Genomic DNA, 12,820 nt, shown 5'->3' on the forward strand with positions numbered 1-12,820 from the left:
ATGAGCGTAACCATTTGAGTGAGTTGTTTTTGAATCCTAACTTATCGAATTTAACAAGTGCGATTTCATGATTCATTTTGTCGAATGCAGCCGACAGATCAGTGTAAATGGCATCTACTTGGTGACCTTTTTGTATCTCGCGAATTACGAAGGTAGTTAGAACAGTTAAATTTGTGGCTGTTGATCGTTTGGGCATGAAGCCATGTTGGTTAGGCGAGATATAATGTGCACATGTTTGAACAAGTTTATCGAGAACGATTAGCTCAAAAAGTTTAGAGATTGCACTTAATGCAGCTATTCCCCGATAATTCCCAACGTTTTGTCTGCAACCCTTCTTGTATACGGGAAAAACAAATGAATCCTTCCAACAAGCCGGAAATTCGCCAGTAAGCAGAGACGTATTGAAAATTTTAGCTAAAGGTAACGCCAGAGAACTAGCGCATTTTTTAAGAAGAACTGATGGGATGAAATCTGGACCGTATCCTTTCGAAGACTTTAGTTTGTCCAAAGCGCTGATCACCATGTTGGAAGTAACTGATACAGGAAGACCTGGATTCGACAGCTGTGGTACATTGCGAGTAGTTGTACTGATGTCCTAAGCGGTGAATACACTGCTGAACTGAGCTCGAAACAATTCTGCAGTTTCTGTTGATGAGTTGGCTTCCAAATCAGCTCCGTTCGTCATTGAAGATGGTAGACCTGTTTGGTTCCGCTGGTCACTGACATGACGCCAAAAGCTTTTGGGGTCGGACTTGAGGCGATCTTGAATCTGCACTAGATGCGCACGGTAAAGACGTTCATTGAGATTGATATACAGTGCGTTTGATTCGGCATAAGCAGCTCTGGTGGTGTCGGTGCGGTGCTTGCTGTGCTTTCTGAGTGCTGCTCTTTTCAAACGTTTTAGATGCTTCAGATGTGAATTAGACCAAGCGGGTCTGACTGGCTCACGAGGTGTTTTCAGTGGCACAAACTGACCAACAGTGTAGAGTAGAATACTAGTAAACGATGAAGCAGCTTCGTTAGCATCATCTTCGTTAAGAATCTGGTTCCAATCTACATTTCTGAGAAAGACATTCATTCCGCAAAAATCGGCCTTCGAAAAATCGTAGAAAACACTTGAAGCACTGTCAACGTAGTGAAGCTGAGGCGCTCTTCTCATGGTAATAAGCAGTGGAGGATGATGCCGACAGTTTTTTACTAAAGGCGAAGGCGCGCGCATGACAGAGCAATCAAGACACAAATCCTCGCTAGCAAAACACAGATCAAGTGATCGATTGTTCTCGTTCAAGACAGAACTCAACTGCTTGAGTCCGACAGTACTGTAAGCATCCAGCAACTCTCGCGTTGCCAGCGACATAGATGAACAAGTTGAATCTGGGAAAAGAGTTCCGATCGAGTCGCGTTGCCAAGTAATGCCGCGTAGATTAAAATCGCCCAGAATAATGATGTTATCCTTGACGCCCATTTTCGAGACAATCCAATCAAGTGATGCCAAATGCTTGTCGATTAACGCGTCATTGTTAACCATATCCGGCGGGGTATACAAGACGCAAACTAAAATAGTATTTTCAAGGCTTGTAACTGCAACCCACAATTGTTCAACTGTCAAATCATTTGGAGGATTCAGAAGGCGCGATTTGAAGCTGGAGCGGATAGCTAACAAGACGCCCCCACCAGAACTCTTGCAACTATTCGTGGACGAACGATCTTGACGATAAACAGAGAAAGAGTTGTCGAACAGTTGGTTTGATAAGGTATTATCGTTCAGCCAAGTTTCGGTAAAAGCGTAAATGTCGTAGCAGGCGTCGCTACACGCTAGCTTATGGACCTATGCACGGGTTCACTATTTGACGTTTTAGCGGTGCCGTGTTATTTATGTCACCATGGAAACTAGTGAATTCGGCACCGCTCAGACGTCAAATTAGTGAACTCGTGCATCGGTCCTTGGATCAACGCACGAGTTCACTAGTTTGACGTTTCAGCGGTGCCGAATTCACTAGTTTCCATGGTCACGTAAATAACACGGCACCGCTCAAACGTCAGATAGTGAACTCGTGCATCGGTCCATAGTCTGATATGGACCGATGCACGGGTTCACGAATTTGACGTTAGAGCGGTGCCGAATTCATTCGTTGCCATGGTCACGTAAATAACACGGCACCGCTCAAACGTCAAATAGTGAACTCGTGCATCGGTCCATGGCGCTATTTATACCACCGACATTTTGATAGTAGATCAGGACGTCTGAAGAGGCTTCCGAGTTGGTAACGATTTTCTGGTGAGTTTGGGACTGAGTAGAACATCCAGAGGCAATACTGATAGCCGGTTCTGTTTGAGATGACGTCCGTTGGTGGAGTTGATGATACATGGGGCTGGAAGCGGTAGAATTTACTGCAAACGTATTAGATTGGCGGTGTGCGTACTTGCCTGCAAAGTGCGTCCGGAAGACCCCTTCTTCTTGCTCGTACACAGGACCGGGATGGCTGCAGGTCGCTGGCAGGAATGGCTCGACTGTGACGAGGGAGTTGGGGCCTTCCTTAGAGCTAGCAGGCGTGCATCCCGGTGTAGAAAGTTGAGAGCTGTGGTGCGATTCATGATAGCTGCGGGCAGGAGTGATATCAGAGCGGATAGTGTTCTTATGTTGCTGGTACTTGCCTGATAGCACGGACTGGAAAACCTTTTCGCCAGACCCATACACAGGGCCGGAACGACTGCTGAACGCTGGCTGGATGGGCTCGACTGTGATGGGGGGCTCCAAGGCTTCCAATGTGCAAGATGATAACGTGCGTTCCGGCTGTTGCTGAAAATCTGTAGCTCCAGAAATGGCTGTAGTAAATGATGATTGGGCAATTCTAGATACGCTGCGGGAGGGAACGTCTTCAGAAGAGGTAATGTCCTTATTTGCTTCGTACTTGCCTGAGTGCACAGACTGGAGGACCCCTTCGACCATCCCAAACATAGGACTGGGACGACTGATGTGCGCTGGCTGGATGCTCTCGACTATGATGGGTGGCGAAGAGGCTTCCAAAGTGCTTGATGTTGTGCGTCCCAGGTATGGTGAATCAGGATCAGATTCTGCAGTGGTTATTTTGTCATTCATGACGAATTCTGAAGACGTACGGCCGTTTCGTTTTTTGAGTTGGCTTCAAACGGACGAACAGAGATTCCATCCGGCCAATACCAGACATCGCTAACAACTTTCGAATAGGTTTTACAAATAGTTATCTTGAAGGACACGAATGAAAGATCCGCAAGACTTCTTCCACGTGGAACTAATTTCGTCACTTTTATCAAGGACGGATGAGCATTAGTGATGTCGGCAACGAACGATTTTACTTCCTCTTCACTTTGCTCAGGTTCAAAAGGGGTTGCGTAGAAAGCCTCAACATCGTTCGAGTGTTGGACTCTGCTTGCGACTTTTAGAGCATTATTCGGTCTAGCTGCGCCCTCCGTACGTGTAGGAGAAACCGATGCATCCAGAATATTTCTGCTCTGGCGATTTGAACAATGAGGTAAAGCTGCAGGTGTGGAAACATCAGTGCGAGAGCCATTTGAAAAATTAGCAGGTATTGTGGAGGGATTGTCCAGTATTTGAACACGTTTATTGTTTCCTACTACAAACTTTTCCGGCGGCTGCGCAATCGAGCAGTTTACAGCATCCAATACTTCGAAAAAGGATGTTTCGTTACAAGATCTCGAACGGTTTATTGGATCATCAGACGAATCATCTAGAGTCAGTTGTTCGATGCGCTTTGCAAACGATGAGGAATCTGCTGGCATCGATACTTGGCTGTCGTAGAGAGTTTTGTTTATTTTAAGGAGATTTTCTCCATAATTTCCAAGCCGGGTGTCCATCGAATCTGTTCTTATCAACAGTTCTCGTAATGCTTTCATGATGGTTCTCTCGCGGTCATATACGGCCGGCTCAAAATTTAAGCGGCATGAGTTACAAAACCAAAACATCCCCAATTTTGCAGTCAAGGAAGCATATTGTGTTTTGGTCAAGCCAACACAGGTGAAATGAAATATCGAGCTGCATGTTCCATTGCATGAAAGTGCTCTTCCCGAGTCCAAAGTCATAGAACACACTTGGCATGAATCCATGATGTAACGACGAAAGCAATACTGTTCCGAAGCACCGCTGTGGTACGGTTAGCAATAATCGATGTTAAGCGCCTACAAGTATGCAGCCTTGATAGTAGCCGTAAATAAGCTTTCCAATTTTGCTGCTAGATGGCGCTTCAAAAATCCGAAAGCGAGAAAGGGTATACTGCCAATGGCGATAATAATTGTCCAAATCGCACAAAAACAAATCACTCAATGACACAACACACGTAGTCTTATTTGCACAAATTGTAATTATCAGTGATTCACAAGTCCATTAGGAATAGTTCGAGTCCACTATAGGAATTTTTCAGATCAAAAACACTGACAGAACGATCGAAAACTCGCGAGCACGAAAAACAACTTCAACGATAGAACAGTGGTTCCCAACTTTGCCCAAGTTTCTTACATATTCTGAATCTACGTTAAAAATTGAACTAGAATCCAAAGTTCCACAATTTTCCATGATCTGGAACTATTTAAAAACACGTTGGAAATTAGTATGGAAATCACTTTTCAATCACCCGTCGGCAAATTTTTCTTCGGGACGACCTGTCATTATGTAAATTGAAATGTCATTGAGTCGACGAATTGAAATCTTTTTAAATCATTTATTATATCTTAATTCAGATATAGAAACGGAATGAAATCATGTTATACATAGAAAAATGTGCTCTTTCGATCAAGCAACAAAAAACTGTGAATTATTCATCACTAAACAACCCAATTACTGCTCAAACAAAGGAAGAACTTCTGAATATGCTTTGTAGTTTATTTTAGCAAGTACTAAATAACTATTTTCAGGAAGGGCACTAACAATCTAACTTCTTTTTCATTAAACTCAAGCACTGTATCAAATAAATCATTTCAAATAACAAGCACTATAAAACAATTAATCAAAGACGTGTTTTCAATCTTATTTTGTTTTGTTTACGTTGAAAAACGACCTTTGTCTTGTTTACGTTGAAATATTTCTATTTTACTTGTGTTACACAACCCGGGAGCATCATGACAGCTGCAGTACAACGTCAGTGTACCGAAAAATTTTGGTCCGTGGTACTGTCAAACTCAATGAAATCACGGAGTGTGCTCCAAACAGGGCGTAAACTAGAATTATGCTTGATGGACATAAAATGAGGTTCACAATTTTTGTTTGGCATTTGTAATATAATTATAAATAAGTGATTACCAAATTCAGATTCTCTGAAAGGATTTGTACGGCCATCGGGAAGATTTTGTATGGCCCACGAGCGAGTTTTAAATAGTGGTGTGATGTGGTCCGCATGCTGTAAGTTGCTTATAGTAACCGATCCTTTGTTTACGAAGTTATTTATTGACCACTTGGCAATTCAAAGCAAGACAAATTTATTAGGGATCGTTCAAATATTACGTGACACAACAGGGGGAGGGAAAGGGTCTTTTGTAGTGTTACGGTCCATACAATAAATTGAAAGTTTCCATACAAAATCTGTTACTTCAGGGAGGGAGGGGTTTAAATTGACAAATTTCTTCGTTACGTAAAATTTGAATCATCCCTTAAATATTTACGATGATCAATAATTTATGGGAAATTGACTGTAGTTATAAGCTTGAAATCATTCTGAGATCATATCCAGCTTTTGACTCGCAGTACATTTTTTTGCGGATTTGAACACTTTTTTCTCAAAGTCACCCCCACATGTCTATGTTTCAATCAGATAAATTTATTGGATAAACTATCCAGCTTTTTACGAGCGGATCTAGTGATCTGACGTTTCACATGAGTCGCTTGATATGGACTTATCCACCGGTGCACTAAATTTACTCAGTCCAAGAATTTTGACACTTGGGGAGCATTGAAAAGCGTGACCCGCTAAAGTGTCAAAATTCTTGTACCGAGTGAATTTATCACACCGGTGGACAAGTCAATTGACCGGACTCAAGCCAAACGTCAATATGTTGGATCCCTAACAGAAAGTAAGCTAACTTTTGGCGGCCATTACCGCTTTTGCACAGCTGGGTAATTCATCCAATGGACTTTCCCACAGTCTTCTTTTCTTGTTGATTTTTTTTCCAATCTAAATCTAAATATTACATAAAATGACATCCGCACCAACAAGAATGTTCACCGGATAAACAATGCATGGATAAATGTGCAATCGTTTATTTTTCTGTATTCATACATTTATTTTACATTTTTCTGTATGCAGTAAAGGTTTGCTTCTCGCTGGAAGTTGCAGCATGGCGTCATCGTATATTAGTTCATAGGCTTATTTGATTGAAACTTAGACCAGGTCCGTCCCACTCGGGCTCAGATTGGTACCACTTCTATTACTGCATTTGGTCCCTCGGTAGTGCCAAAGGTACCCAAGTTTGACAAATCGCAATGCACTTTGAACGGAATTCTAGATTACCTTATGAGCCATAAAATTTTGGACAACTGCAAGGGACATGGAGGTCTTTAATAAGTCTTTGCTTAGACCTCTGGTGGTGAGTATGAGAAAAATTGAACACTTTTCCGCATAGAAAAAAACTGCAAATAAAAAAATATAACTTTTCGACTTGATTCGATCTCATTGAAACCCGTTCAAATAAAAAGACAAGGACTCCGTCTTCAGCCATTTAGCTGCACAGACTGTAACTTAGCACTAGACAATGGACAAGCATGCTCCAGTGGCACAGCCAAGAAACATTCCTGACGAAAAGTTTCAATGGCTGAAGCGGGAATCGAACCCACACACCATGACACGATGCGCTTAAATGCCTGACGACACTAACCGCACGGACGCGAGGCCCACAATATTTCTCGTGAGCGAATAAAAGCGATCCAAAAATCAGTTAGCCTGTATTGTGAGTAATTTCTAATGGATTACTTTCCCGCAAAAAAAAGCACTAACAGGTCATTTAATCTTTTTACCGAACGAATTGGTGCGCTCTGAAGTTCATTTAGTGCTTAAACTTAGTGATTTTATTAAATTTATTTTCATTGGAAAACGAAAATATCAGACTCGCCCTTATTCCATTTCATTCCATTCGTTGTTTTGCATCCGTCAACAACGAAACAAAATTCCGATCTGCCATAGTGAAAAATCGTGCCGGCAGCGGTGGATGGCCCCAATGTTTACGTTGCAAGTAGGTACGTGAAAATTGCGTTATCTGTCACTTCGCGGGGGGGGTTGGCGTGGTAGCATGGTTAGCGTGCACGCATCGCGGCTATTTTTAGCAATGTTCTAGGTTCGAATCCCGTCGCCAGCAGTAGTTTTTGTGTATCCACATAGTGATAATTCTCGGGAGCAGTTGGTGAGCGAAAATATGATGGAGTGAAAAATAAATTATCCCCAGAGTGGAGTGATTTTCGATTATCCACCATCGTAGCTCCAGGGAAAATTAGTGTGAGCGATAAAAGATGTTCACGTGAGGAAGCGAAAAAAGCATTCTCCTTACGTGCGAAAAATCGTAGATTTCGCATCATTGATACGAAAATTCAGAACCCTGATAATCTATTTTTGTTCCCACTATTGCCATAATCGGCAATTCAACCCTATTCAAAGTTCAAGTTTATTACGCCAGATTTTGGCATGACATATGCATTAAATGCTGTGTTTAGAAAATCCTTTGCCCACCCATAGCCCAAATCCGGCACTGGATCCAAACGGCCATTCAGTCGAGCTGAAAAGCTTTTAATCTTCTTCATTCAATGATCCGTGCTGCAATTCATGTAATAATTTTTATTTTTCCCGATCTTTCCATGTCATTTTGCAGGCACTTCCGCTCCGGTGGTGCAACTGGTGAAGCACGAATCGGAAAAGGGCAACGGTGCAATTGTGCTGAAGTGTCACACGGGAAGCTCGTCCAATCATGGCAACGGAAACGGCACCAGCAATGGCGGCGGCGGCATCATCAACTCCGGAAGAGACGACGATGGAATTCATATCGAGTGGTTCAGGTATGGCCATTCCATGAGTGACTCGCATGAGTGTAATGTGTGGATGGATAGGGTGCTGCTTAGGGTGGTTCAAATGACAAGAAAGTTCCAAAATGCCGTCCCCATATCTTCTTTACAGTTTGTTATACTTATATGTTTGTTATATATCATCATTGTTATCATGAAGTCAATTGAGTTTTGCCAAATTTTCAGCCATTTTAAACGAAAATAATATATTCAACACTGGAAGAACTATCATATCAACGTAAAGACTAAAATACATTACAAATTCTTATCTCTCCAGCCTTAAGGTGACACGGGAGACCGTGTTATTTTCCCTATCTTTTGTCTCACTCTAACAATTATCATCAAAACTTTGCAGTAGCAAATCTCGAGTTTAAGTGAACCGATGAAGCTGAAAATTTAATGGGTTGTACACAACATATATAGAATATAGTGATGATTTTTTCGCATATATGGAGTAGTACTTGAGATTTCCTTCTTCAAATGGATATAGTGATTATAATGACGTCCCGTGCGGCCTTAAGGTGAAGATGAATCGAAGCCAAAGTTCAAATTTTCAAGAGCATGGATCTGGAGAACCGAACATCCGTTTAAGCTGAAAACTTAATCGATTGGTCACTAGCTGGTGGTGACCAATCGATTAGGTTTTCAACTCAAACGGATGTTTGGTTCTCCAGATCCGTGCTCTTGAAAATTTGAACTTTGGCTTCGATTCATCTTCACCTTAACTAATAATGTTGCTGAAAAAGTAAATTCATTATATACATATTTTGTTTGAAGTATTTATATAAGTTCACTGAATTATTTCCCCTTATGGCACCAAAAAAAGCTGTTTTATTAAACATTCAGATAAAATATGGATATCTCTTTCCTTATCCATCGGATTGGTTTACTCTCTTGAGTAACTCTTTTCTCTATAGTTCGATTCACAAAATTTTCAGTTGGTGAAGATAAGTTCTCGAGCACATTCCTCTGGGTCACCCTAATACGAATGAGTGGAATTGAAACGCGACACCCGTAGGTGAATTGTTTCACACGGGTCCCCCAGAAATCATTAAAACGAAACACACATCTACAAAATGTGAGAGTGCAAAAATGGCGTGACAGGAAATCGGAAATGCAATCGATTTTTTTGCTCCTGCTCCGGAAAAGTGCATTTAATTGATGGATGCTGCACGGATCGGATGACGGGTTTGAAAGGCTTTTTCATTTAGGGTTTTACCGTTCTCGGTACTTATTCCAATAGATTCGTATTATGAAACTTCCGAAATAACTATGATTGAAAAACTTATGTGCAGATATCCAGATATTAATTTAAAAAAATTAAGAATTCTTCCAAGACAAATGTACATTAGAAATTAGATTCTCACAGGAAATACTTCGATTTTCTCCCAGCAAGGACATTATTAAATCTCTTAATTATTTGAGAAATTCATGTATTCCTCCGAGTGTTATTTAATAAAATCAAAAAATGGAGAGAAATCTAAAAAATCACAAGAAGTCATTCAATGAATTGAATCAGTTAAATCTATCCGATCTTTCTTCTTCTTCCAGAATTTGCACTTTCTTCATTAGACATTTCTGAGTAACTCCAGCAGGAATACACCCTCTCAGCAGAACAGTTTTTCCAATCGTCGAAGTGTCTCACAAGAAAATCCAATAGAGATTTAGGAATTTATTCAAAATTTTAATTATGAAACTGAAATTTTCATCTCTAGTATTTTCAAGCAAGAACAGGTATTTTACTAAAAACAATCCCAATCATTTATGCATGGATCGCTTAAGAAATTCCTTGCGATTTTAATACTGAGTACTTTTCAATTATTAAACTAGTTATGTATCATCCAGCGAGCATAACTCATGGCATAACAAGATATTTTCAGGTTTTTTAAAATACTCTAAAAATTACCTAAAAGATATCTATAGCAATTTTGGCAATAAACTATTCAGAAAATTCTAAGCGATTACACCAGAGATTATTTTTTATTTTCAAGTATTTCATCTAAGAATTATACCTGGAGTTCACCTGAGGAATTCTATAGAAGCTCTGCAAGAAATTCTTTCGAGGTTTGTGAATCTTGGATTTTGACCAAATGTTCCTTTTTAGATTATGAAGTACGCTCAAAATTTTATTTAAAGAATTGAAACTAGCTGACCCAACAAACCTAATTTTGTCACACCAGTAGGCTAATTGATACTGTGAAACCAAATTCAACAAGAAAGTGTTAGTTTTCTTCCTCTGTTTCATTTACTTTCCGTGTCAAGTTCTTGGATTTTTTGTACACGCTAACACGTCAGAACACTTGAATCCGTTGACTAATTCTCATGCCATTTCATGACATACAAACACCAATCCACAGACAAACAGACGTAACACTTAGAACAAATTTCTTCAAAATCCATCGCCCAGCTTACACCATCATCATCTGGTGAGCATGTTGCACGAAAAGGTGTTTCGTGCAACAAGACCGGCAGATGGCGGTAGTGTGAAACGTCAAACGCGAAGAAAAACGATGCGCGCGCCTCTGGTTGTGAGATTTGTAAGATAGCGAATTTAAAATTATCGTTAAATGAGTGGTCGATGAGAATTTCGGCAGTGTTACGTCTGTTTGTCTGTGACCAATCCATTTTTATATACACAGCTAATAGTGTGTATGGGTGGTTCTATCCCCATTACACCGAATGCCGTTAGGCCGAATGTTGTTAGGCCGAATACCGTTAGGCCGAAAACGTCACTTGGCCGTGGGACGAGATAGCAACAGTGTTCGTGTCATCTCGGCTCTGTCGTCCCTCACCGATCAATCAGTCATAGTGGAGTGGACAACAAAGGAAGACATGTGTTCTCTTCTAAAGTAATTGCCTGCGTGATGGCTGATTTCTCAGTTACAATTAGATGTTACACATTGGCGACCGTGGCAGGTTTTGCTACAGATATTTTTGTTCACTTCAATAGCAAACAAATTGAATTTCTCGAAGAAAGTTTATCTAGCGGAAATCAGCCATTGCGTAGTACACAGTGTAAAAAATCTAGTGCGCGACCGAAGCGAAGCAAACCAAGATGACTGGTAGGTATATTTGGTCACGTTGGAGCCAAGGGTGGAACTGGCGGCTCTTTACTGCTACCCCAACGTGTCGCTGGTTCTAAAAAGTAAACAACCATACAAAATTCCGACCAAACAATGGTGGAGGCGTAATCGATTTTCTAGAAAACAACAATTTTGGGAATGAAGCCAAATTTGCGAATTAAATTGCAAACAGCGCACTGCAGTAGCACGTAGCAAATAACTGCTTGCAAACAATATCTTTCAAGTGTATTGATTACCTGGAATTTTGCGAATGATATTTTTTTTTACTTTTGCGCGTTAAGCCTTAAAACTGGTTCTGGACTTAGGTTGGCGGCTTTTCAATTTTACTCCCATTTGACAGCCGCCCTCCGCCCTTGGTTGGAGCGAGTTGAGAGAACAGGTACAGCTTGTAAACAAACAGAGAGCGAGTTAAGAGCACCGCTGAGATCAGAAAATAGGGTAATTGCGCGTTGTGAGGACCGCCACCATTAAGTTATGTTGTAAAGCGAGTTGTGAGGTCCGCTTGGTAAGAGATCAAGAGCGACTTGAGAGCAGAGTGTCGTACTTCTCATGTATACCTAAATGAGCTAGTGTGCCATGCGATATTTCATATCGCATCTCACAGATTACACCCGATTCTGTTTTTGTACGGATTATTTTTACACGGCCGTGCAAAAAAAGTTTCCATACATTTTTTTACGCCAAAACCTTATTTTTGCATGAAACGTCGAGAAATGTTGTTACATTTTTTGTACGGTTTTTAAAATTTAGAACTGAAAACTTTTTTTTACACGGTACGCATCCCCCGCGCAAAAACATAATCGGGTGTATGTGAGGCACGAGGTGTAGATACGTACAAAATATATCTTAGTGAACGAGTCTCATGAGACATCTCGTGAGGCTCGTCACATGCGCTTACTAGGAGAATGTTTGCCTAGTACTATAACCCCACGGAAGCATATGGCTTCGGTCTATGACTATGCTTCTTCGGTGGTAAGCACAACTGCTAGAATCCCAACCGCGTTGAATGAAAATGTCAACCTTTTGAACTGCTTGCAGGCAGTTTAATCCATGGTTTAATCCCTTTCCCTTGCTTTTGAATCTTTTGCCTGCGAGTCTCAAATACGCTGTCACATTAAGGTGAAGATGAATCGAAGCCAAACCTCTAATTTCCAAGAGCACAAATCTGGAGAACCAAACATCCGTTTAAGCTGAAAACTTAATCGATTTGTCACTAACTGGTGGTGACCAATCGATTAAGTTTTCAGCTCAAACGGGTGTTCGGTTCTCCAAATTTGCGCTCTTGAAAATTTGAACTTTGGCTTCGATTTTCTCATTAGACGACGCATGAGACTATGCAGATGTGATCGTTTGAGCTAGTGTAGAATTCAGGATATTCAGGATTCAAAAAGGGTATTAATTCACGGAATCACGGAACACAACGTTTTAGAGTTTCACTTGGATTTATTTCACCAACCTTAGGAACAACCTAATTGCTTGTCCTCTAGCTATCACTCACAGTCAGTAACTAACTAAACTACCCATCGCCTACCTCGATCATACTCGCTAGTCTCCTACAGCTAGTACATTGCTACATGAGATCTATTTGATATTTTTGTGCGCTCATGGTACGCTGATCTCAAGTTCCAGATATGAAGTGCGTATACATGATGTCTGCTTGAAAGGACCGCAGAAATCAGTAAATAGGGTAAGAGTGCGTTGA

At 40.9% G+C, this 12,820-nt stretch overlaps 1 protein-coding gene across 2 annotated transcripts in view; it reads left to right on the forward strand.

The window, feature by feature from the left end:
- The window catches only part of LOC5569737 (tyrosine-protein kinase-like otk), a 269,493-nt gene that overhangs the window by 214,955 nt on the left and 41,718 nt on the right, over nt 1–12,820 (forward strand). For both annotated transcript variants that reach the window (XM_021853097.1, XM_021853098.1), the window contains exon 5: nt 7,846–8,029. In XM_021853097.1, the coding sequence (XP_021708789.1) occupies nt 7,846–8,029 (184 nt within the window). The remainder of the gene's footprint in view (nt 1–7,845; nt 8,030–12,820) is intronic.

The sequence above is a fragment of the Aedes aegypti genome, chromosome 3, assembly GCF_002204515.2.
Source record: "Aedes aegypti strain LVP_AGWG chromosome 3, AaegL5.0 Primary Assembly, whole genome shotgun sequence".
NCBI lineage: Eukaryota > Metazoa > Arthropoda > Insecta > Diptera > Culicidae > Aedes > Aedes aegypti.